Consider the following 27,322-nt stretch of genomic DNA (forward strand, 5'->3'; position numbering starts at 1 on the left):
ACAACCCCTTTCAGTGCTGGGAGTCTGGATTTCACCACATTATAAGTTTGTGCAAACACATGAAGAAATCACAACTTCTAGCACCACAGGGTTAAATAGATTGCTAACTGTTGGGGAAAAATGAGCAGATAAGAGTTAAAACAGTTTCTGAGGAAAAAAAGAAAATTCAACATATAATGCAGCTTTCCAATTTCATCAATTTTCATCCTTCTTAACACACATACTGAAGTATTATTTTTATAGAATTTGCATGCATTGACAGACATTAGCATTTAAGATTTTTAACTGGAAGTTAGTTAGTTGTTCCTGCTTTACTGAATAAACTGTGCATGTGTTACAACTTGCCCAATAATGGGAAACTACAATATCTGAACATAATTTCTTAAACCTGTCCCCTTTCTTGTCCCGGTTACATCACACAGCATAGTACCGTCTAATAAAACCATAGCTAGGTAGAAATATATTTCTAGAAGGTGTTATCCAAACTAAAAACATAACATCTCTGATTATTTGAATATATTACTGGGTTTTGTTATAAATTGCAATTTTATTTTCCACTGAAACTTTCCATGTTCCAATGGAGGGGGACAAAAAAAGCAAACCAAAAAACCACAAGTGCACATTCTATGTTTGTAAAAGAGCACCCCTGAATGCTACATGAATAGCTTGCTGGAAGTATCATGTAAAGATCCGGTGCAAAACGTCCCATTCAGCAGACATCAGTTCTACCTTGAACAACTCAATTACACATGTACTAAGTGCAGTTTATTCATTTAAATATTCCATGAACTGTAGAGTATACCTATGCTGGTTATGAGAGGTATTACCAGAAATTAATTAGAGTCGTAACTTGTAAATAAACAATTTTATTGTTCATCTTCACAGATGTGAAAGACATTACTACAGCATCCATTACTTTCAAATTACAAAGTTATTTAAACAAGATTAAAAAAATTAAATTAATATTTTGATAAGGTGCTTAACCTCTTAACAGGACAAATTAACATTAAAAACCTTAATGAATTATGTTATTCATCTAATCAGGTCTCGGTCAAAAGGAAATATAACATGACATACCCTAATACAGTTAAATAAACTACTGTATCTGTAACTAATCATCTGAGGTTTTGGGTTTAAGACAACTGTAAACTAAAAATATATAAATATAAACAAAATAAACTTCCATCAACAAAGTCAGTTTTCGGCTATTGGCCTGAATACTTCTACCATGTTTTGTATTACATTATTAAAAAAACCTACAAGATACTTTACTCATTCAATTTTATAGCAGTAGCAGACAAAACCTCTAAGGGATGTCAGCTTTGCTATTGGAAAACCTTTTAGGGAGGTTTTTAACTCGGCCATTTAAAATTGAGTTTGGGCAGGAACTCGGTGAAAAAAGCTTTAAGCTCAAAATTTTTCCTCCCCAGAGTTAATCATGTAAATGTGTAAGGTTTCTGGTTTTAGTTAGAAGCAAAGGAATAGGGCAATTTGGGATTTTAGATGCCTCTATAAATGAACTTAACTAGTGTTTCCAAAAATGAGGTTTTTCAGACCATTAGCATGTAAACAATGACAGAGACATCTTTTTTTCTATCTATCAATAAAACAGAAACAGCCGAGTTACTAAGTCTAAGAAGTAACAAAAAGGTTTTAGTAAATATGCACTGTAGTTTATACTGTTGCATACACAGTCTATGTAAACCACAAAGTCCCATTCACCATAATGGGATTCTGCATGGTAAGATTTACATTGTAATGATTCTTCCAAAAACAACATGCTGTAAGCCATTTCACATTTTTTTGCACATTGAAAATATCACACACAGTAGCAATAAAATCATAGCATCTTTAATATGCAAAAATTTGAGAAATGGAATGTCATGTCAATACATTGTAAACCTTTATGCAAAATATCGGTCAATGCATTGACACCATAGTGGCTCAGTTAGCCGTTACAGTGACAGCATTAAGAACAGAAAACTACGTTCCATTGAACATCCAGTGCACTGTCAATGGAAAAACCACAGCAATGCAATTATGTATCAGCTCTAAAGAACCAGTACAATCAAAATATCAAATAAAAGTTTGGGGTAGGGACTGCTCATAGAGTGTGCCGGGGCTTAAGAACAGAAGTGCTCTTTTAAGAATTACGGGCAGCAAGGCTATTTCATTCAAACACTGCTGTTAAAGAAGAATGAAAATGAATACAAAAAAGCTGTATTAAAACTACATTAAGGCTCTGATTTAAATCATTGGAAAACAAAGATGTCCTGAATCGAGACTACTGTTCATCCTTAGCTTGCTTTACCATGCTTAGGCATTCAGCCCTTTTAATATGCAAGATAATGCACAACTTGGAGTCAAGCAATGCCTGAACACAACAGAATAAGCCAAAGACAAAATGGCAGCCTTCAGGTCCTGCAAATATGCAGGCTTAAAAATCAGACCCTTAACATTATTTAAAAGTTCCTTTTTTGTATTTATTAAAATACACACCCTTGCAAAATGTATGGCTCATTGAGCGGTTCATATAACACATACAAGCCTACAACACCAAATTCTTACAATATAAAAGAAACTTCTTTTAAAAGAAGTTCTATGTGATGTCAAAAACCCTGTTTCAAACACAAATTAAATTTGTGTAAGGGTCTTTTTTCTAAGCCAGTCATGGTTCCAGCTATGAAACTGGACCTGGGGACACTGGTCTCCTCACATTTGTTGCAGGGAGATTTCATTTTCTTGTTTTCTGTTAATTTTCCAACACAAAAGCTCATTACTGAAATTCAAGTCAACACTGTGTTTAAAGACAATTAAATTCCGTACTTCTGGCTCTGCCAGAATTGTAAACATAAGATCAATTATCCGTTCCCTGTTATATCTGAAGGGGCAAATTTTAATGCTGTAGTTACTACATCTCCATGGCACACTCCAGTGGGAACTTTGCAAAAGAATCAAACTCTACCATTTCATACCTGCTCCAGGACTGGAGCTGTTTCTTTGTTGCCTTCCTTTTTTTCAGCACCATCCGCAACAACAGCTTTGGATGCCAATAAACCTTAGGAGAAAAGTTGCAGATATTTTTAGTTAGAAGCAGCTTGCAACAAGAATTTGTGGTAAAAAAACCCCACAAAACAGTGAGACAAGAAATATGAACTGCTTATATCTACAACATAATGCTCTCTGAAACAGCTCCACACAAAGCTAAACACTTTAAATTAGATCAAAAAGTTAAAGGATGTTTCCACGATTATGTCCTTCCACAACAGATACTTCTCTAGCATTTCCACTAACATCATGAAATCAAATTATCAGTTGTAAAATAATGCCTCACCACCTTTCTGAAGCCCACGCACTCGGCCTTTAAAACCAAGCCTATAATACTGAAGAAAATTTTGAGAGATCAAAATTATTGACAAAAAACTTTTCTCTCTCTCCCCTTTCCAGTTTTTTAAGAAATTCCCATGAGAACTTGTATTACTACTTCTTAATTCTAACAGATGAAAACCCTTCTTAGATAAACTAGGACAAGGGATTTAATTTCCAAATGAATATTCCCAGCAGTGGAGCTCCCAAATTACCTCAATAACAAGACTACATTGGGAGCAAATATTATCAGAATGTATCACTTCATTCATGAACTCATATACAATATCAGTAATGTAAAAAAAAAAAAAAAATCTGTAAAAGACAAGGCCACATAAATGAAAAGGCTTTCCTGTTAGCTAAGCATATAACAATAGCTTCAGTTCTACTTCACACAGTAACTTTAATTACCTAAGTATGCAGAGAAAGAAAGAGTTCTATGCCATAAAACAAAGCAGAACTGATAAAACCTGAAAAACACAAATCTGAATAGAAGTTTCTATTATAATCCCTGGGAATGTCAATATTGGGGGTGAAGAGTTTAAATCATCAAAAATAACTTGAACTGACAAATCCACAGAAGAGTCCATGAAAAATTAGATATGCTCAAAACTAATTTCCAGTGCACAATGCCCAAGGAATTATCAATTAGTGAAGCCTAGCCTCTCAGAAAGCACTCGGGTCATTAAAAAAAAACAGGCACCAAAAAAAAAAAAGTGTGGTATTTTGATAGAGAGCTATCACATTTCAGCATTCCACAATAAACACTAGGTGCTTTGTTTCATTTACTCTTTATGTTAGATTAAGTTATGCTTCAGTTTACTGGAAACTAGTTGTTTTAAATAAACTTTGTTATAGACATGGTGTTCTGAAAAGAGGTGTAAACTAATGGATTTTACAGCTAAATAGGTTAATTGAAAAGCAGAAACTTACTTAGCCCTATTACATTAATACAAGTAAGTTTATCAGGTAAAAATATTTCAGCATTTGGCTTCATAAAAGATTTAGGTCTCATGGACCTAAATAAACATTTGTGACTTGAATCATACTGTTTAAATGAAGCTGCAAAATTAGCAATGATCTTTATATTGACAATCATACATCTAAAATGAAAAGCATAAAATAATTTGCAAAATTAAGTGAAAGAGAGTTTTAAATACTAAACAACAAACTACAGTCTATAAGGGGGCTTTTGTGGTTATACATACCACAGGCTGCCCAGAGCAGCTGTGGGTGCCCCATCCCTGGCAGGGCTCAAGGCCAGGCTGGACGGGGCTGGGAGCACCCTGGGCTGGTGGAAGGTGTCCCTGCCCACGGCAGGGGTTGGAACTAGATGGTCTTTAAGGTCCCTTCCAACCCAAACCATTCTATAATTCTATGATTTTTATTTCTTTCTAGATGCTCAGTGCTCAGAAAGCAAAGCCATGAAATGAACGTAGATTCAGTCACACCTGTGATACATAACCCTTGTTATACCCTTCTTCTACTCCATTAAGTATCTTTCTAAGAAATCACCATGCCTGTAGAAATACAAAAAAAGTCTACAAGCTACCACAGCTGCAGGACTGACTACAGGTTCATCATCCTCTGTCAGTAAAAGCATGTAACAAATAAAAAATGTGAGGTGGCATAATGAACCAGAAGTGGTTTGTTCTGTAAGCTTGCTGCAGGTGTTATGTTCTTTTAGGTATCCACACTGCAGCAGCAGATGTGGAAGCAAGCGCTGCAGAGGCAAAAACTAGAAGACGACGTTAACACATGCTAAGCAGGAGACATCCTTCACCTTTGGGAAATATGATTTCCCCTAGTGGCAGCAGCAGAACAAAAATGCACAAAGGAATCAACTTTATTTTGCTAAATGTTGAGAAAGGACACCAGATGCAGTAGTGGCCCTTGTGGCAGAGCAGAACCTTCTGCAACAAATACTGAATGCTGAATTGAAATCCAGAAAACAGTTCCCTTCAGTCTCCTACAGCCACAGGTTTTGCTCTGTTGCCCCAATACAGCCGTAAGGCACTTTGTAAACTAATGTTTTCCTAACAGCTACAATCCTTTACGTCTCTTTTGTAGCCATTCTGATGAGTACACCAGCATGATTCCCAACCTTCCTTCATATCTAAAAGCTCATTCTGGAGACAAAAATGACAATTTACAAGTATTTCAAGCTTAAGAAATAAGCATGTAGCAAGAGAAAATTTGATTACCAGCAGTTACATTTTCAAAATACTCCATTACATGCAACTATAAAAAAGCCCTCACTACAGTATGAGCTGCAGAAGTGTGTTAATTTGAAAAGAGTTACACAAAGTAACTACCAAGCACGGCAAATTTAATCTTGCAATTAAACGATTAATTCATTTTCACTGAAAGATAACATTCTATGTTCGCAGAGTATGTTTTCATGGAGACAGAAAGACACTGTTTTTGGAATGATAACACAGTCAACAGCTGCAATATTGTGTTTTCCGATTATTCAGTTCGGTCTAAATAAGCCAGTCTAACTGCTGTTACTCTCATAAAGCTCCTTAGGAAAGGAGCATCTATCCACAAGCACAGAAAAATATAATTTCTAGAGCTACGAGTTTTTCAGGTATTTTTGGTATCTTCTGCAACTAATTGCTATTGGAAAGAAATTAACAGGGCTCTCCAAATGTATTAACACCAATATATATATATATTGTATACATCTACTGCTTACAACAGCAATTAAATTGAGACTTAACTGAGGGTGTATGCAGCATGAGCAAAGTAGAAACGAGGCTGATAAATCAGGCATCTGTTAACTAAACTTGGTACACCAAATAAGAAGCCTTTCAGGAAAGAAAACCCTGGAGGCATAAGATGGCTTTTTCTAAAGACTGCTTCCTTCATATCATATCACATTCCATACTGGCCCTTTTAATTTATTTTCTCTTTTAGATTGAAGTACTAATTGAGACTGAATCAGAATCACACTTACAAGAGAAGTGACTAAACATGCTTCACTGCTGACCTATGCAAGGTTGGATCAGCCGAAAGACGTCTGAAAAAACCTGATCGTGCAGGTTTGTCAATCGGGTTATTTTTATCTTACAGAAACAAGTAAGACTTTTTGTATGAATGACCAATGACCATATTCTATGTACTACAAAAAAACAACCAAAGGAAAAAAAAAACCCTCCTCTGTAGCACAGAAAAGTTTGCCAGACTTCACACGAAGTATTAGTTACTAGAATAAAGAGTGGAATTTCTATCTTACCATCTGTCCAAGGGCCCCTCTGTTAAGGGGGGGGGACTTCATACCCTTTTTCCACCCAGCTTTTGAAACGCATCTGATACTTTCCCAGCACAGGTACAAACATATTACCTCATCCTAAATACTGACAGGATCAATGCTGACACCACAGTTTGCTTACTGGGAGGCATGGGGGAGGACGGATATAAATTGAAATATTTCTTCACAATTAAGTTATTTAATATTAATGTTTAGAATAAAATGTGGGTTTCAATTTTTAAAGATAAGACCAATTATCTATTATTCCATTTCGTTTTGTATGAAGTGTATTCTAAAGCTGTATGCCTGGTTTCCATTAATACCTGTAAGTAATAAACGTAGGGAATGAATACCTTAGACACCAAAAAAACCCCCAAACATTTCAGATCTTCATTGCTTTGATTTATAGCTAGGCTTGTATACTTTTAAATGCCATACCATAAACTCTTTTCAGCAACAGTTTTACTTTATGAGATACTATGACAAAACATATAGGTTTTCCACAGCTAACAAAACCTTTCATTTATAGTGGTGGTATCTAAATCATGACCACATTAAGAAGTTGTACAAACCCCAAAATCACCCAATAATGAAGAACAATGTGCATCCAAAGTTAAAATATACTCAAAAAATTCATCAGTTCAGGATGGTTACCTTCCTAAAAAGCTAAAAATAGCAAGTCAAGTCTGAGACCATTCTCTAAATTTATGAACAAGGTAGATTTGTGAACAAGGTAGATTTTATTACCATTTATAGATTCCTCTCAAATTCCAAAGTAAAAGACTGTAGTGAGCATGCGCTTCATGAATGTCTTTTTAGCCATCTACTTCAGTACTTTGTACATAAACATGTATATTTCATTAAACTAAAAAAGAAAAAATTCAACAACAAAAGAAGTATTTTACCAGTGATCTTGTTAAGACGAGCTCTCTTTGCCTGAAATGAGTTGCCTAGATTACTTTTCCTCTTGTGTGATAACGTGCTCTCTGCCTGCACAAAGGTCATCTTTGGAACATCCACTACAGGAAATCCTACTTTTAAAACAAAAGAGAAATCTAATAAACTCACATTTCACAAATCCTTAACACTCCACAAAATATTTATTTCAGAAGAGTTATTAGAATGCTGCAAAGAAACTTTAAAATTCTATTAAAAAATGAAAATGACACATTCTGAAGATTTAGTATTACACATTGAAGCATTAGATGTAGATTACCTCAAAATTTGTAATTTTTACTCAACATTATAAGAAATCTGTATTAAGGACTACTAAAAAGAACAATTCTTATCAACCCAGAAATAGTTTCAAACATCCCTGAATATGGATATATACAACATCAAGGATTCTCAGATAACAGAAGAGACAGGAATACGAACAAAAGCATACAACAGTCGTTTAAAAAAAAGCTATGTTCTGCTCTTGTTAGAGCTAGTTAGAAGTATTGCACAAGTAGTAAATGCTGACTGAAACGGAATTATCTAATAAAAATAGTTTCTGAACCGATTTATGTTATGTCTTAGTTATCATAATAACAAATTTGACATCTTTCTCTAAAAATACTCGTTATTACTTAATTCCAAAATTATCAACAGGAATTCTACTTCGACATTACAGCTATTGTATACAACTTGTTTTTACCAAATGTGTCACTAGATGTAGGTTCCTCTTCCTTTTTTTGGACTTCCTGCATGATTGTAGAAGTTGAGGTTTCTTCCTTTTTTGAAGGAACTTTTAGCCATTTTCTGTCCTCTTTATCTTTATTGCTGTTTGCGCTGGTTCTAGGTTTACTTCCTGCTTTGTTCTTGGCTGCTGCTGCAGCAGCAGCTTTGACCAAAGCTATCCAATCCTCCAAAAAGGAAACAATGGTAAGTAAGTATTAAAAAGTGCCTGAGACTCAAACAGAATACTTATAAAGGCAGTGAAATTTCATCTAGAAATGTTCAAGAGTAGTTAAATTTATTTTTATGGCTACTACTCAAAGAGCGGTAAAATGAGTTTCCTAAATTGCCTAAATAAACTTTAAGTATTATCAGTATACCACATGGATATAAAGCAAAAAGAAAAAAAACTTCAAAAAAATCACTGCGTATTGAATTCTGGCAGCACGTTCCCTGCTACCTCTTATCTGTCATAGCCTTAAAAACCCAAGAGCTCCCAAACCCTGAATACTGACTTTTTTTCTTACCCTTCTGACTGTGAAATACACCAATTTCATTGTTGCTTGAATTTATATATATATATATATATACACACACACTATACAAAACTACAATCAACTAAAAGCATGGTCCAGCCAGAGGTCTTCCTGAATTAAACTGATAAAGCAGGGATAACTCTTATCTTATTATATCTGTGTTTCTAGAGTAATTACAGATAGCACTCTCTTTGTACTACATTACAAATTCCATTCAATAATCTCAGTAAAGTCTTCTATCATATGACTGAATTTCACAATCCACATTTAAGGATATAAAAGTGTCATTGTAGCTAATGGCTTGTTTGACTACACAGAAACATCCAAAGAGTGAACACCAGAACACACAGCCCAAATTAATCTACTTTTTAGCATGTAGATGAAGTCTAGCCACCCTGTAAGTCAACGGAGAGAACTAAATACTTCCAAGGCTGAGCCAAGCTCTTTACACTAGTTTGGAGTGATCAGACTCCTGCCTTACGTCTCTGGAGCATCAGGGATCAAATTTTAACTTGATCCTTTGTACCAAAGTATTTTTTCAAATTTTCTATAACATGAAGGTACAGAATTTTTCCATGGAGAAGTTATATGTGATATAAAAAGCAATAGCAATGTTCAGCCTCCACCAGTAAGAATTAAGCATCTGAGTGTTTTGAACAAATATTAATTTACTACATGGCAATTTGGCTACAAGGCTATTTGCAGATTTGTACCACCACATATAAAAAAGGTACGATAAAGGCTATCTTTCGCCTAGTTTCACACGAGTGCCTTACAAGTCGTAACATCTTTTTTTTCCCCCCAACTCTAGACAGACCATATTTTATTCTGGAGTGTTTCCCTGTTGTTATGTTATCAAACAAGGTACCTAAAGTATCGGAATTTTATAAACCTTCTTTCTATGCAAGTTTTTCCAACTCATTATGTATTATGTGTCTTTCAAATTTCTGTTCTACTGAGGGTTTCTTTGTCACCTTTGATGTACAAGAAAAGCATAACACAAAATATAAAGCATTGCTTTTACTTGTATTAACACTTTTCTTTGTCCACAGCTCAACACTTTTAAATCACTGCTTTGCACTTGTTAGCTTCTACTTCGCGTCAAGCTATGTACTTAGAAACACCAACAGTTTAGTTTCCTTTAAGATAAAAGTGTTCTGTGTCCAAACTGTCAATGCAAGATACATACACTCTAGCTAGCAGCAGCAAAGTTTGGAAGCACTTTGGCAATGCCTACACAACAGGCAACTACCAAGGCCATTTGGTGACATGCCAGCCACAAAGAGCATGTCTAACTGCCAGCTGCACAGTCAACCAAAACCACACATACCTCTTTTTTGGCCAGCCAAAACAAGCACACACATTAGCTCCAGTCCATCCAGAGCCTTGCCCATCCAGCAGGACAAAAAAAGGATTGAGCTATTTGTGGTGGTGAGGAGTTAGGAGACCTGAGAGTAGAAGCCTTAGACTGTACCCTGGCCAAGAGGATCAGCAACGCGGCTGGAGCCTGGATCTTATGATAGAGGCGGGATGCAAAGGAAGTGCAGCCTGCATCAACAGAGCTTCTAAACAGCATTTTAATTTTCAGTCAAACTAGCCTCCCTGAAATCAGAAAATTTCAGAAGACATCATGCTTCAAGGACCACACTGAACTATGTGTCCTGTTTAACAGCAGTTGTTCTGGTGCAAAGTGAAATGGGGTTTTGTTTGCATTTTATTTCATTGTTTGTGTACTCTCTTTAAGACACGGAGCTTACAAAGGGTAGCAGGACACATACAACGATGAAGCAAACAAAAGTTAAACATTCAGAAGTCAGAGCAGAGACATTAATTACAGGGATAGCAATACTCTTTTCCTAGATTAACACATAAATTTAAATTCCTTGAAGAGAACCTTGAGTGAGGGGGCGGACAAGATTATCTCATGAGGTCCCTTCCAACCTCAACAATTTTGAGATTCTGAATTGGCCAGAAACTCTGTGGGTCCATTTGCTAGCCAGGCTCTGGGGTAAACCTTTAGGCACTAAAGTGATACAGGTAATTCCTGCTTTTTAACCTTGAACTGCTGCTAAGCAACTGCTCGGCTGCACAGCTTCTGATGTGTGAAAACTGTTTAGCATCTAAGATGCTAAGGTGACTATATTTCTTTTGAAGAGCACAGGAACTCCTTCAAAAAGATACATTTGTGCCTTTTTCAGAATTTTTAGAAAAAACAACAAAAATATGGAAGAATAACAGTGGGAGCCTAAAGCACAATGGATTCTGAAATCTGTCTCAGGGTCATTGTAAGATTAAGACTCTGTCAACCATAATAGCATGGAACTAAGTATCATAGATACCACAGAAACTAGTTGCAAACCTTTAATAGCAACACTTTTCCCCAGAGCATTCAGTATACACAAATCCAAGGGCCCACATATGAACACATTAGAAATTAAAAATGTAAAAGCAAAATCCTCTAAGTTTTCCCTACTTCTCCTTTGTGTCCTGACATTGCCCCTCTACTGGCTGTGGTTCTGTAACTCTTCACCATCCAGCCTGATTTCCCATTTTCCACGGTATCTCACCCCAGTGAGATTCTCATTTACACATGTAACATAAAAAAATAAAAATGTGTATTTCCTTCTTTTTTATTCTTACTAAAATTCACCTTTCAAGTAAGCTGAGAAAACTGACAGGAAAGAAGTAATGGGACACTGTAGTTGAAGACAAAACATTACTTTATCACTACTGAGGAAAACTGTCATTATGTTACTTGGATTCATAAATCAAAGCACAGAAAATTGCACAATCAAGAAAGAAGTTAGTAGGAATTACCCAACAGCCTTACACATCAATTAGCCAAAACACTTGTATTTTAAAATACTCCTTTGTGTAACTTGAAGCCTGCAACAGTGGGAAGTCAAAACCAGCATCATTCCTAAAATCCAACCCTTGCGCCAACAGCAGAATTCACACACACACTGTCCTCTTTTCACCTGGCTACAACCACCACCAGTTGCTGCTTCTCTAGAAGATTCAGCTGTTTTTCCTCTCTCAGGAGGACATCACAACTCCCAACTCCCACACATTCACACACACACACATATATATAAAACACATCATCAATCTATTGACTGGCTGATTCCACAGCAAGCCTGCATTCCTTACCCTCACCTTTCAATTCTAAACAGTCTGCCCCACCTACATCTTGGTTCACATTGTCTCCTGTCACATCTTCTTTTTTCCTCTGTCCCAATCGCAAATCCATGCTTTTTCCTCAGCTTCCTCTTCCTGTGTGCCAAGTCCCCTCCCTCTCCTTCAAAACCCTCCTCAAAACTCACTTCTTTTGGTTCGATTTCCGTCACTAATCTCAGCTCCGGCGCTATCTGCTCCCTCTCGCGCGCCTAATTACATCGAAGATAAAACAAAAAACATGAAACAGAAAAAGTAAGTTATCCAAATACTTCATATGTGCTCTCATAAGGGCAGTCTCAATATCCCCATCTTTCTTTGTTTTCTCTCTGTACTGTTAGCCACATTTCTGTGTGATTTCAATTAATTTGCGCTTATCTGCACAGCAACCTAACCTGTAGTCCCATTGCATTGAACCACACAAATATTTTCCACTCTTTAAAAATTTTGCCTTTCCATCCTCACAGCTGAGTCTTACTAAAGTACACTTCTGCTGTAACTCAAAAATAGTTTGTGTTGCAGTGTTTACAATCTCTTCCTTTAAAACACGCTAAGCTCAAATCAAAGAATTAACCAGTCTGTATATCTCTTTCTCCATGTAATTTAAATTTTGCATGCTTAGCACACACCTTCCAAACAGATCTTAAATTTGTTAAATTTGATAATGTATGGAACTTGAGGTATCTTAAGCTTATACCCATCTCGTGATTTTATTTTTTTGCTTTGGAAACAGACAAAAAACCAAGTGATAGGTTTAAATTAAGCATGAAGCATTGGATCTGTCTGCTCCACTGTTTTTCATATCAAGTTATAGTCTTGGCATTTTTTTTTAAGCTTTACATAATTTTTAGTAAATGTCTTGTTATAAAATAATAAATGCAAAAAAAGCAAAACACATCCATTTGAGTTCTAGGCTTAGACAAAGCTTAGTTTGAGATACCTGATTTTCAAACAAAATCTTAAGATCGCGCTTTTATTCTTAAATACCACAAAAAACACTTTGAAAAACATTTTACCCACAGCATGATGTAGATGTTGCAGAAAAAAAAGTATCTCTGCCTTTGAAAGCTACAGAACTTCATACCTATCTCTGATTTTGCAAAATGAAAACCTATGACTAGTAACAATTAGCATTACAGAAAGCATAATTGGTGGTGTTCTTGCTACAAGACAACTTAAAAATTCTAACCCATCCTAAAGCGTAAATTTGGCCCCCTTATTCTTTCTCGAGACTTTACTGAAGCCACCCACATCCAGCCCCTGAGATGTAGGAGACTGACAACATAACTACTGAGAAAAATCAGAAATAATAGATGAGCTGGACTGCCACCAAGCATGTCTGGATGTCAAAATGGTTACTAAGAAATAGAGTTACTATTTTTTTTTAAAGCTGAAAATGCCTGTGGCCAAAGAATAGTAACTCAAGATTAGACACAACATAGCTCCCTGGAAAAAGCACTGGACTTCTTAACATTGTCACAGAAGGGCTATCTCAGTTCAGTCACAATCACATTACCCGAGTTTTCCTTTTTATGAAGTAAAATGAAATACTCTAGCCTGCTAACTTACTGTCATACTGAAAGTATTGTTTGAAATATTACATACTGATTCAACAGTTATTGCAAGACTGCAGCAAGAAGACAGTGTTAGCATGACTACAGATTTTGGTTTAATCTCTTTAAGGAAATTTAGTTTAAATAGTGCAGTATCACCTGCACAAAGTTCCAATGTTCTCTGCGTAGATGATCAAACTCAGTATACAGCTACCTGTTATCTGGAGGCCAGGACACAGAAATGTTTTCAAGCCAATTCTGTTATCCATCTGCCCTTGTCACAGTATGGATGGTTACAAAAGTAATACCTAATTATTTATTTTTGCCAAGTCAGAAGGAGTACTCTGAAGAAAACAGAGCAAGTAAGAGCAGTTTTTCCACATTTTATTGCCGCCGAGTCTCTAACAGTTTCAGTGGAGTATTTTCTCATTAACTATGAAAATACAGTTACCATGCAAGATACATGCAACGGCATTTCCACTCAATGCTTGTAACAGTTTTCGATGTTGTTTTTGTTTCGCAAGTAAGGATAAGCCTAGTGACTAAATCATGTCCTTTACTTCACAGCCTCCCTCAACTTCTACTCGGCATCTCTTCTTTAACAGCAACTGGACACTATAAGAGATAAGGAAATATTTATCTGTCTGAATCCCCAAAAGTTCTGACACAGGGAAGAAAACCCCCAACAGAACAGTCATGTTAATAGGAACACGTGGGCAAAAAGCTACCACAGTAGCAAACAAAAGAGATGGGGCAGAGGGTGAGGAAGGGAAAAAAAAAAAAAAAAAAGGTAAAAAAAAAAAAAAAAAAAAATCAGCAGCACAGACTATTAACAAGCTAAAGCTTTTTCCTGAAAGGACACCAGAGGAAAAAGGCTCTGCATGCCACTGGTTTTGTAGACTGCAAGACAAAACTCTGAGAACAAATTAGTCTGCAATGGAGTGTACAGCAGCCAGGCATTCCAGATAGAGGCAAGACTACTTGAGCAGCACACTCTGGGGCACCATCCATAAAACGGGTGAAGCAAGGCACTGCAAGACCTAGAATAAAGACTGCAATCTAAAACTAGTTGTACTAGATGACATTTTTACTACATCAAGACATTTAAAAAAAAAATCTGAATAAAACCTAACAAAGAGATACCTGAAGTATTCTTACCTGCCCTTTTGCATCCTCTGGCATAGATTTGATATGCATCCTCTTAAGACATCGAATAACACCATCATAGAACTGTACTGTGAATGTTCCTAGAAAAGGATTGATGTAATCACTGTGAGTAGTTAAGAAAAAAAACACACCTTGTTACTGTGAAAGCTTTAGCAAAATGTTTTGTAGGCTTGATGAACCAAGTAACCAGGTGTTACCTACAGTCAAGACTGAGAATTTTAAGAAGAAATAAATGACAGCCTCAATGAAGCCCTGCTTTTACACTGTTGCTCTTTGTCCCCTTGGACAATTTCAAGCATGTTTAGGCTACTGTGTCACTTTTGATCATAAATATTACAGAATTATTTCAATGAATTAAGTTGCCACAATAGGGAAACAATTCAATTTACAAATTCTTGTTTGCTTTAACCTACAGTAAAACCTTCAACTTCAACATAGGTTCATTAAAAATATCACCCCATTGTGATGCATTGCATCCAAGGTGTTCCTTTATTTCCCCATTTCCATTTTTTTCTTCAATAAACATAACTTCAGAAGAGATCTACCATTCCTAAAACAATTACAAAAACTTTAAAATAGTATTAGCCCAAATCAACAATAGTACAAAATAGTCTTAAAACTGTGCACAGGACGTTCTTCTCATCACTGAGGAAACATTAAGCGTTTTGCCTTCCAGGAGAAATTTCAATTTTTAAAGTTCACACAGATAAAAGACAAATCTCTTACTAAATCTGGCAGAATAGAAACATTTTCACTTAGTATTGATGCAATGAGGAAAAATTCATATGCATGTCACTTCAAGAAGACTACAGCTACAGCATAGCATATGCAAACAGTCTTTATCAGTGCACCAGTTGTGAATACATACCCTCTTTATTAATTGCTTCAATCTTTGCAGGGTAATACCGACAGTCTGTCCAACGAGCTAGGACTTCCTCTCCAGGTTTAAAATCCTATTTTATACAAATGTAGTCATTAATATCATAATAATTTTCATTTTTTTTCCTATTAAGAATTAAACATTATGTGCTAGAGGGATTTAATATAGCAAAACAAGTAGGACAGTTTAAAAAAAAAAGTGTCAAAATAAATGTGCCACTTACAACAAATTCTTCATCATCTTTCAGCCCTTCTTTCCTTAATGCTGGTCGTTCCAAGGGTCGCAACCTATTACTGTCCCAGTAAATCCACTCATCGTAGCGATGACTCCAACGTTCAAAATGGACCAACATCTTCCCCTCTTCATAATCTATCTTCTCAATACGAGATGGATACCTTGAATGATAAAAGTAAATTGATAAATCTCAAAGGTTTCGATTTTTATTTTGCATACAACAGTGCTTAAATCACCACTCAGAAAGTTATATTAACACAGTTCAAGACTGAAAAAGATGTATTTAATGAACTGATAGTAGTATAACATTTAGTTTAAGAGTTATCTATACACATCGGTGATATGTCATCAGCTTCATCCCAGTCAGATTATACACAAAATTAAGCCTCAAACTCCTAAACCAAAGCTGCTTGAAATTGGCATTAGAAGTTTGTGCTTACCAAGTTTAAAACCTGTGTTTGTCTAAAGCAAAATCCTGTAAGAGTTTTTGTTTGCTTCGGGATGGAAAGGATATAAAATAGTTTTAGGAGTACGTTCATTACTTTTATCATACAAAATGTTTCATCAAACTATACCATTGATTCCAGGCAAATCCAAGCAACTAATCAGACCCAGAAATCAATTGAATTCCTACTTATTCTAAGCTTACTAATTTATAGATCAGCTGCCATGATTTCACTGCCATTAAATTTGAGTCATAGTAACTATTTTTAGCAGTCATCTCTCTAGCTCCACATGCACTAAAATAAATGTCAGTCTTAATTAACATGTGGATTTTACTCTTAGCAAAAACTGTATGTGCTCAGTAGAACTAATTGCAACTGAGCTGCAACCAGATTGAGTCTTAGGCATCTAATTCTGGGTGTGACATAGATGCAGTTTAGGAACCATAAACATTGAAATTTCATTTGTAGGGAAGAATGAAAAATTCTTCTTAACTTCAGTGATTATCATTCAGTCTTACTATTCCTGTTTCACCAAAGTGATATATTTCACAAAATTGTAGCAGGGAAGCAAGGCACAACCGGGTTTCATCACACTACTTTCTCCACTAAAAATTATTAGATCCCATTACTTTCACTGTATGGAATGCAGAAAAAAATGGAATGCGGCAGAATTCAGCTCCTTCTGCCTTTCACAAAAGTATGCAAATGGATTCAAAAGTGCAAAGAATATCCCGCCAAAAAATGGAGTTAATTAGATCAAATTTTCTCCCAAGTTCATATCAAGGACAGTCTAAAGTTAACAAAACATATTAAGAAGAAAGACCACAGCAAAAGGACAGCTGTCTTTCACTTTCATTAAGAAGCAATCTGTTTTTTCTAAGAAAGTTTTACTGTGGAGCAATAGTAAGACATCAGGGCTTGAGCAACAAATTTCCATTTCTCCTGCAAATTTCATCTAGAAACAAAACTGGCACATACAGGGACCCTGTCAACATTCTCAATTTTGAAAACTTTCTCTGCAAAATACTGATGGTGCTGATAAAGGAATCTTTAACACTATGCTCTGATTATGAACTATGTTGAGTTCTCAGGAGGTACAGGCTTTCCCTACTTCCTGGTGACTAGAACAAGGCATTAAAACAAAAGGTGTCAATCTCAGTTTGCTCCTTCATTGCTCCAGCTGCAGTAATGCATACAGTTTCCCAACATCTGCATATCTCAGGAACTGCCGAATGAGGAAAAACTCCCTGATTTTCTAGGTTACTACTGCAACTGCTTCAGCCACATTTCATCCTCACACCAGAACGCACACAGTTCAACCTCTTGTTGCACCTCCCTCACCCATACATTTCAGAAATGCAAAATATTTTCACAGCCATTCTTAAAGTTCCCAATTTCTTTTCACTGAACTTTAAAACACACAATGTCTTCGTCTCAAACCGCAGATCCTCATTTGCCACCCTACTAAAAATCTTTTTCAAGATAGAACTCAATGGTACTTTTCAGAGGAACAAGATCAACTCCCTTTTCCCATCACAAGCAGACTGACAAGAACAGTCCAACAAGAACACTGAAGCTGATGATACACGTATCAAAACAGAAAGTAAAACTCCCAGGTCAATACCCAAATCCCATCATCAGCATCCTAGTTTAACTTGAACAAAGCTTCAAGAAAGCAGGTCACCCTTAGGGCCTTCCTAAGGTTCTGCCTCCGATGATGCTTTCCTTTCAAGTCCACCTGTTGATACATTTAGGAATTTTCTTATAAAACTTTTTACTGGTTTTTTGGAACTGAGTTTTCCAATTTCAGACTTCTTGTAACTAAACAGCAAGTGTCAAGAAAAAGCAGGAAGAGTAGCAAAGCAGAGGAGAAAGTAAAGTTACTGTTCCTACAGCAAGTGTGTGAGTAACCATATTACCCACAAGAGTTTTGAATAGAAGGAAAGGAAGACATACAAAGCATTTAACACAGGGGTGGAAGGAAAAAAACCAAAAAAGCAAGAGGACAGGAGGCTCACTTTGTAGCGATCAAAAATGACAGCTCCTGTGCAAGCGCTGAAGCTGTAGTAATGAAATGGAAGACAAGAAGGATGATGCTCTTTCTCACTGCAGTTGCAAATTTCAGGTTTATCACATGCCAGCCAGGTAGTGATGCAAAACTACAGCCATTTTACCAAATTCAGGGAACATCAACCAAGAGATAAAATTCTTTGTTTTCTATGCATCTACAATGTAAATATTCTGTTCCCATTATGGCGCTACCCTATAGCATTTCCCTTGCTACATTTTTATTGTTGTTATGGCTGGCATCTTTCACTGGTCATCATCATCAAAGTCATCATTCCAAGTACTGTGCATAGAAGACAATAGAAGGGATAATCTGGCAAAACATGGTACACCGTCCTGGAAAGAGAAAACCGAGTAAGAGGGAGAAGGAAAATACAGAGTACAGTTTAGAGACAAATACATAAAAATGAAGATAGTTTTAAGAAAAATTCTGCAAGCTCAGAATCAAGAGATTAAGGGGGGGGGGGGAATACAAAAGCAAAACTAACATCAGTTAATAAGAGGTGATATGCAAAATATTAAGTCTCATTAGGGATCACTCAACAGTGGAAATGTAGCACCAGGTATCTATTGATTAATTTCTCTTTGATAAATACAATTTCTGGTATCAAATTCTTTTTAAAATGTCATTATCAGCTCTGAATCAAAGTCCAGTGATACTGGTTTTGCACAGTTAAATCTTGCAATAATCACATCATCATATAACAGCTTTATTGTGATAATTCATGTTTCTTCAATGTATGTTAGGACAATGGTTGCAAGATGAATGCTGCCAAAACCTGCATTCAACTCCAATCCTCAGACATGGAACAATTTGCAGACTTCTGAAATATAGTAGACACCCAAGTTATACACAATGGGTTATTATGCAACACAAAAATAACTTTGTATGGATTTAGCAACAAGCTATGAGTCTCAATATCCACTAAATCTAGCCACATAATGTGCCACAAATATGTATAAACAGTAATATTTCACAATACTGATCCCACAGTGGAAAAGAGCAGAGCATACATATTGCAGAATTTACAAATTTTACACCACACAAACATTTTTCTGGCGTTATAGGTTTTGCACTTTTACTAAGAATAATCAATTTCATAAATCGCAGAATTATATAACTATTTCAAAGGCAAGTATGCATTTCCTTCTAATGAAACATAAAACGGCAACATAAATTTTTTAATATACCTTTTTACAGAATTTAGCAACAATGTGTATAGGAAAGCTTCTACTATGGCTAAGAGCAATATTTATATTTATTCTGTTGGAAGAAGAAGAATATGAAGATGGTTACATCTCATTCACATGAGAAATTTTATGTAGAACTTCCTTCCATCGCAAAGGTACATGTAGGCACTATGAAGAAGTACTACAAAGGGGAATACGATCATCACTTTTACAGTGCCAAAGCATGACGATGTCTGAAGCCCAAACAACATTCCAGTCAGGTTAATTCTTCCCATTCTCCCCCAGCAAGTACTCCACACTAAGCGATCAGAAGTATACAGATTTGCCAGCATTTGTTCAGCTCAAACCAGAAAAATACACTCCAAAAAATTGAGGAAAAAAAACCAAAACCAAAACCAAACCAGACCACCACACTCCAGGTCAATAATGAAAGTACTCTTTTTGCAGAAAGAAACAATAACCTGCAAGTTTTGGGTGTGGCTTTTTAATAGCATGCTGGAAATAATATTTAATAATCCCAAATAAAGTCTCATTCAACTTATAGGTGGGTTTGTTCTTGTTTTTTAAGGAGAGAACAGGAAAATTATGTTAGCTGATGGTATCTGCCCAGTTTACGTATTCCATGTTCTCCATTTTCAGGTTCCAGTGATTCTAACCCATAAGAATTATGGAAGATTATTGTAAAGCTGCAAAATTTAATATGGCTTACAAAATTTACACTGATCAGAAAATAATAATTCTCCAACATTTCTATAGGAAAAAATAATGGGAAATTTGCAGGTTTCATTTCTTGACAGTGTAAAAAAAAAGCCTAAAAAATAACCGTTTTCTCCAATGTATTCAATGTTAATACATTGAATTACGTTAACGGCCACAGGGACAGTATTATTCATTTTTACATCATCATCTTCCTTTTGACTCTTCAAAAGTGACCAAGAACTGGTAAATTGCCCTGTGAGATGGGACAAGTTATTTCAAACTGTAAAAAAGGTTGCAAAAATGTCTGTAAATTTGCACCTACAAAATCTAGAAACAGACACATAATTTCTGCCCTCACAATAATGGTATAAGAAGTCTTTTCTTCTACCTCATAAAGGATATAAAACCAAATACCCTCCATTCTGACTTGTCCACAAATAGTATTCCAGTATCCGTGAAATCTGTGAACACCTATTTCTAACTTCCCGGTTTTTACTGTGTGTATTGTATTATATCATTATAAAGTAGAGTCTTCACAGCCCTTTCAAATACCTGGCTGTCAGGTAACCCAGTCAACTGAAATCCAAAGCAAGGACTGCACAAAGTAAGATCACCTCCATACTGAAGAAAAAAAATAAATTTCCATCCAGATAATCAAATATACCAAGTCAAAGTGTTGCTGTTCTGACAACTAACATTTTAGCGAGCTGTTTCCATTTCAGAACTGTAACAAGGACTACGTACCCAACGTATCTGTCCTTCCTTCTTTGCCTAACATAGTTTAGATCAAGAAAGACTATGGTCTCAGAAAAATAACAGGGTTGGATTTTTTGGTTTTTTCAAAGCATTATCTGGTACTTATGGGACAACCAGTAGAAAGCTAGAGACACAAGAGACAAGAAAACAGGGGGCAAAGAAAGAGATACATCTTTAACAACATCAGCTTTGCAGAGACTGTGTCCTAGTTGTAGAAGCTAAAGGCTTAAAAACCAGTTTTACACATAGGCACATACATAGGTATGTACAGTTTTACTGCTGTTTCTTTTGTCAGTGAGAGGCACAGAGGGGGTGCACATATATCAGTTTTTTGTATAAGACCATAGAATAACTCAAGTTGGAAGGGACCTCAGAAGGCCTCTAGTCCAACCTGCCATTCCAAGCAGGGTCAGCTGTGGGATCAGATTTCTCAGTTTTATCCAGCCCAGTCTTGAAAACCTCCAGCATTGGAGGCTCCACAAACTCTTTGGGCAACTTGATCCACTGCTTGACTGTCCCATAGCTTAAAAGACTCTCCTTGTACCTAGCTCGAATGTCTCATTTTTCAACTTGTGCCTGTTGTCTAGTATCCTCTAACCACGCACCACTGTGGAGTTTGGCTAAGCCTTCTTGATGGTATCTCTGTAGGTACTGGAAGGCTGCTAGTGGATCCCCTGAAGCCTTCTCCAAGCTAAACAAGCCCCGTTTTCTCACCCTTTCTTCACAGGTCACACAGTCCAGGCCTCTAATCACCGCATAAATCTTCAATAATTTTCTGTTACCAGTCAATCCATCTCATTTACTATCTGCTGACAGATGGTCACATTGATTTCAATTAGAGCCGCATTTCATAGTTTGCTTTAGTGAATTTCAATTTAACAAGTGGTACAAATTTATTATGTAAGATGATGTCCACTGCAACAGTACACTGTTGCACTTCATACAGAAGCAACTGCAGTTACCTCCACAATACAGCAACACCAAACATGCTCATTAACAGCCTGTCTTTGCTGATGAGTTTGATCAGGCTTTCTTCTGCTCCATGATCACACACGCCAAATTATATCAGTGACCCAAACAGTGTCTGTACAAACTTCCTCATTTATAACCACAGGAGTTTTAAGCAACAGTCAATGCATACAATACCCTCTCCAAATTTTACAGAAATCAAACAAAACACCAGATTCCATGAGATGAATTTCAGCAACTGCTACGCAGATGAAAATTTAAGACCTGCAAAAGTGCCTCAGAAAGCAAACACACTTTTAATATATTTTTTCCCCACCATCTAGAAGCCTGCCTTCATTAACGCTTTAACTGGTCATGAAAACACTGGATCTTTAAATGACAGCAGACTTTCAGAAAAATGGAGACAAGAGAAGTAAAACCCTTTCAAAGGCTATTTTTCAGCAAGTGTTCTCAATTTGTCACTTGCATAAAGACTGAGCTAAGCAATACGACTGCTCTTCAAATTCGGTTTTGTTAAAAAATATAGAGATTTCATGTAAGTTCAGGAACTTCATTTTCTTCAAAGTATGTCTCTCTGCCTGCAGATGAAGGGAATGCATACAGCTTATATATGGAAAGAATCTTAAAAACATCCACCACCTCCTTATGCAACTGAAAGCTAAGGGAAAAAAACTCACATGAACTATTATTCCAGCCAATGTCACCCTAACAATAATGTAACAGTAGGCTTTCTCTAAAAAGGTCTTCAGTTATGTACATTAATGTGAATTCATTTAAAACAGAGTCCTGTTTACAGCATTGCTGTAACTGCAGTATTTTAATATTAACTTTCTGCTCCTGTATATAGCACACAAAAGTTTAAATGCATATGAACTTGACCTGTTTTACCTGGTGGTCTAGATGATGAACCAATTCCTAGAAAGCTCAGGATGAATTCTATTCTGCCTGAAAATACCAAGCAACTCAGCTGCAGAGCTTCCGACAGGGTCCATGCCTGACAAGGCCAAACCCAGACAAGCACTCTAGAACTGACGAGTGACCCTTTCCTGTGAAAAGGCTGGGCAGATGCAATATAAACCATACACTGGATAATCAGTGATCTTTTACTGTTGTAATTAAGCTGAAGCTATTTTTACATATTAACTTTTGTTACCTAGCTACATTAACCAGTTATCTCTAGTCACAGAAGACGCTATCAAAAGTTCTACTGAAATTATTTTTATAGCACTATTCAGTTTCCTGATCTTGACATTCAGTTATAGAATCTGTATATTCAAAACCAACTCTACAGCAACAGATAAGAACAAGGGCTCTAAAGGAAAATATGGTTTACAGAATAATCCATTTATTATAACAGACGCTTTTGCTATAATTAAAATCAAAGCTCTACAGATAAAAAAAAATAACCCAAAGTTTTGTACAGAGCATGTAACTACTGCAGTAAATATGTAAATAATACACAGACTTCTCTATCACATAACTTGCGAGTTAGCAGGATCAGTTATTTACGTGAACATGCTTAGCTCTCCAGGAATGCAACAAAAAACCAGGTACAGGCCACTACATTTCCCAGCCCTAATTAATCAGAGAGCAGCTAAGAAAAAACTTCTGGGTAGAAGCATCAGCTTCCCCAGTCATCTGCTTCAACAAAACCAGGGATTTTTCAAACTGAAGTAGCATGGCCAGTATTTAGCACACTCGCATTAATAAAATTGACTAAATATATTTTGGAAGAACAGCTCCTTTTACAGTACACGTGCTGTGTAGTATGGTCCATGCGCCCACAAATTTCCATTTCATAGTCTTGACCAACTCACAGTAAGACTGGGTGGCTGCAGAATCACAGCTGTAAGCACTTCATTCCTCCAACCGTTTGATACAGAATACAGAAGTACTCGCCTATTCCATGATCTCTGATTAAGGATGTTTTCTTTTTTTAAAATCAGTTTTGTAAACCTGTGAAGTGTAGTAACTGAATACAACACAAATTCACTTGAACACCTTCAAACTAAAACAAAGTAAGTCTTTAGTCACAGGAGTTTGCCACGTTAACACACTGATTCCACACTACTCTGGAAATGCTCTTTGCTTATTGTGGCTGTACAAAAGCACCTAAAAGCAAACAAATTAAAACCTGTAGAGAAGCTTGTTTTCATTCCTGAAGACAGAATATTTTCCTAAAAGCTAAAAGTTTTAACAGACTTTTGTGGAAATTCAAAAAGTTCACATGTGAAACAGTCAGTTAATAGGTGCGCTGAGTTTTATAATTAGACATCAAAACACACAATATACACAAAAGAATTATGTTCTTAGTGAATATTGCACAATGTCTTCCATACCATTTTTGTAAATAGTCCAGTGCCTCCAAACGAGCACCAATCTCAAATGTGATTCCAGGACGATTTGGAGGCTTTTTACTCATCTTGGTATTTTCTTTTTCACTACCTTTTGGAGAGGAATAAAAAAAAAATATATATATTAAAACAGATACTGTTGTCTAAAACATGTCACTGACAGCAAACATATTCTGAAGGGTGGAAAATGATGCAAAATTTCTATCCTGACTTCCCATTAACTGTTTGGTTTTCAAAAGTATAACCAAGGTCCAAAGAAGGCATTAAAAAAAAAATTACATATTTTTACTCAGATTTCTTTCCCTTCCAAATAAAAAACACTTATCAATCTTAGGTAAAAAAAATTTTAAAAAACATTGTGCCCATCTCTAGAACTGTACTACATTGTAATTACTGGACATCCATTTGGAGTATAGTTGTAAGAGTTAACAGTCAACGTGTGTTCTCTCCTCTGGTGTGGAAAAGGTCAAAAGAAAAACTTACCTTACTGAGAACATAAACTTAAACATAAACACGGTCTAAAGGACAAGTAAGACAAGTTAGCAAAACCAAAAATAAACAAGCCAAAAGGCCATCTTCTGTCTTTCTACACACTCGAAATCTCATTCATAGCACCCAGTAAGTTCCATTCGCAAATGCCTTGTAATGTTTTTTTGGTAATTCAATCACCGTCCAAATAAATCACTTCTCTGTCCGACTACTACCGTGACTTTCTGACGTGCTACCTTTACCATCCCCAGCCGTCGGGGCCGCAGGCGCCTGCCCCATGCCGACTGAAAAGCAAGGGTGCCAGGCTGCAAGGCCACAGCCGCCCCGGTCCGCACCGCGGCAGGAGCGGCACCCGGACCCCCGCTTTTAAGCCAGGCTCCTCCGCTAACGCCGCGAAGGCGACCCGGGGCAGCTGCCTCGCAGGCAGCGGCCGACCCGAGGAAGCCCATGCCGCTGCCGAGCGCGGAAGACACAAAGGGGTCCAGCCCAGCCGCGCTCGGAGCGCGGGAGGGCCCCCGGCCGGCGAGGGCTGAGCGCTCCCCCAGGCCCAGGGGAGGACGCGAGTGGCCGCGGCCCACCGGACGCCCCCGGCCCGCGGGCAGGGCCCAGCGCGGGGAGGGCCGCGGGCACCGCCCCGCCGAGCCCGGGCGCCGTGAGGGGGGCGCCGGAGCCCCGCGCCGCGCCGGGCCCGCCCGGAGAGGACCACCGCCCGCAGCCGCCCGCCCCGCCGCCCGCGCCCTCTCCGCGCTCCTTACCGTCTCCTCCAACTTGCAAGGCAGCGGCAGGGCCTGCGGCAACCCACAGCCCCGGCACGGCGCCCACAGCTCCCGCTCGGCGCGGCGCGGGGTGTCCGGCGCGGCGGCCGCCCTCACAGCCCCATCCTCCCCGCGCCCCGCCGGCGCGTCACCACCCCGCGACAGACCCGCGAGGCGCGGCTCGGCGCCGCCATGCCACCGCCCCCGCCACGTGACTGCGGAGCCTCCGCCGCCTGACGGGGGGGCGGCCTGACGAGGGAGACAAAGGGAAGCGGCGGTGCGCGTGCGCGGCACTTGCCGGGCCGCGGGTGAGGCGAGGCCGGCCCGCCCGCCCACACCGCCAGCTCGGCCGTAAAAACGGGGCAGAGGGGGAAGGAAGGGGGAAGAGTAGCCGCTGAGGTGGCAGGTGGAGTGGGGTAGCCGGCAGCAGGCTGGGTGCTTGGCAGCTGGTGGAGGCACACGGCAGTGGCCTGTGTTTATCTCCCTGCCCACAGAGATATCTGCTCTTATCTCAGCCCCCAGGTTTTCTCCCTGTTGGGCGCAAGCAGCTAGGTGGGTGCTCGGCTGCTGCTGGGGCCGACCTGTTGCCTTCCCTTCGAAGAACCTGGTATGGGGCTGGAGATAGCAACAGGTTTGGTCTGGGTGTGCCAGACTAGGCTTAGGGCTGTTATTTGGCTGCTACTTGCTTGTCCCGGTGGAGAATTACTTGCTCCCTTTCTTGCTGAAGGTTAAACTCTCAAGGCTTCTTAATAGCTGCTGTTAGCTTTAGCTGTTGGCTGTGCTGCTTATCACTGTGTTCAGCTTCTGCCAAAGTGCTGGCCTTGAGCCAAGCCTGGCATTTGGCCCCTGCATTGCAGCCATTCCAGAACTCTGGGAACCATCTCATGGAGCCCTTCCTCCTTTTCTCCTGGATAGATATTGCCAATGTTCTTGTTATGGCAAGACCAGCATCATCACATCCCCATGGATGCGATTGCTAAGACAACAGTCAAGTTTCTACCAGCTAACAAAAAAGAGGCTTTCCTTTGCATACTGGGTGTATGGAGACTGCATGTTCTGGGTCACTGTCGGCTTGCGAGTCCTCTCTTGAGTAACCTGAAAGAAGACCTTGTTCAAGTGTATTGGGTTTGGGTGGCAAGGTTCTGGTGATGGGGGAGCTACAGTGGCAAATTCTGTAAGAAGCTGCTAGAATGTCCATGGAGCCAATGCCAGCCAGTAGTGCCTCTGAGATAACGTATTTAAGAAGATGAAAAAATGCTGCACAACTGAGCTGAAGAGAGGAGTGAGAGTACGTGAGAGAAACTGCCCTGCAGCGCCGGAGGGGCCGGAGCCGCTCCCGGCCCGGAGCAGAGATTCCCCCCCGGCCCACGGCGCCCCCGGCCCGCGGAGCCCCCGGGGGAGCGGCTCCCCCCCCGCAGCCCGGGCAGGGCCCCCCCCGGGGCAGGGGGTGCCCGCAGGGGGCCGTGACCCGCGGGCAGCTGCGCCGGGGCAGCTCCGGGCAGGGCCCGTGGCCCCGCGGGGAGGAGCCCGGGCCGGGGCCGGGCTGGGGCAGGGCCTGTGCCCCCGGGGGCGGGGGGGCTGGGGCCGGCCGGGCCGGGGGGGCTGCGCCCGCGGGGGGGACGCGCTGCGGCAGGGAGAGAGAGGAAGGAGGAGCGGGGGAGACGAGGAGCGATGAGCTGAGCGCGGCCCTCGCTGCCCAGAGCCCTGCGCTGCTGCTGGGAGGGGGCAGGGACGGGCAGGAGCCGAGCTGCGCCCGGGGAGAAGGGAGCGCTGC

The 27,322-nt window shown here is 38.9% G+C and overlaps 1 protein-coding gene across 1 annotated transcript in view; it reads right to left on the bottom strand.

The window, feature by feature from the left end:
- The window catches only part of PHF20L1 (PHD finger protein 20 like 1), a 61,442-nt gene extending 35,730 nt beyond the window's left edge, over nt 1-25,712 (bottom strand). Inside the window, exons 1-9 of the mRNA XM_040585355.1 lie at nt 25,549-25,712; nt 24,290-24,395; nt 15,812-15,983; nt 15,577-15,661; nt 14,700-14,788; nt 12,138-12,200; nt 8,259-8,466; nt 7,525-7,653; nt 2,976-3,058 (exon numbers count right to left, since the gene is read on the bottom strand). Of these exons, the coding sequence (XP_040441289.1) occupies nt 2,976-3,058; nt 7,525-7,653; nt 8,259-8,466; nt 12,138-12,200; nt 14,700-14,788; nt 15,577-15,661; nt 15,812-15,983; nt 24,290-24,372 (912 nt within the window). The 5' untranslated portion in view covers nt 24,373-24,395; nt 25,549-25,712. The remainder of the gene's footprint in view (nt 1-2,975; nt 3,059-7,524; nt 7,654-8,258; nt 8,467-12,137; nt 12,201-14,699; nt 14,789-15,576; nt 15,662-15,811; nt 15,984-24,289; nt 24,396-25,548) is intronic.
- Nucleotides 25,713-27,322: the final 1,610 nt, after the last annotated feature.

The sequence above is a fragment of the Falco naumanni genome, chromosome 3 (assembly GCF_017639655.2).
Source record: "Falco naumanni isolate bFalNau1 chromosome 3, bFalNau1.pat, whole genome shotgun sequence".
NCBI classification, from domain to species: domain Eukaryota; kingdom Metazoa; phylum Chordata; class Aves; order Falconiformes; family Falconidae; genus Falco; species Falco naumanni.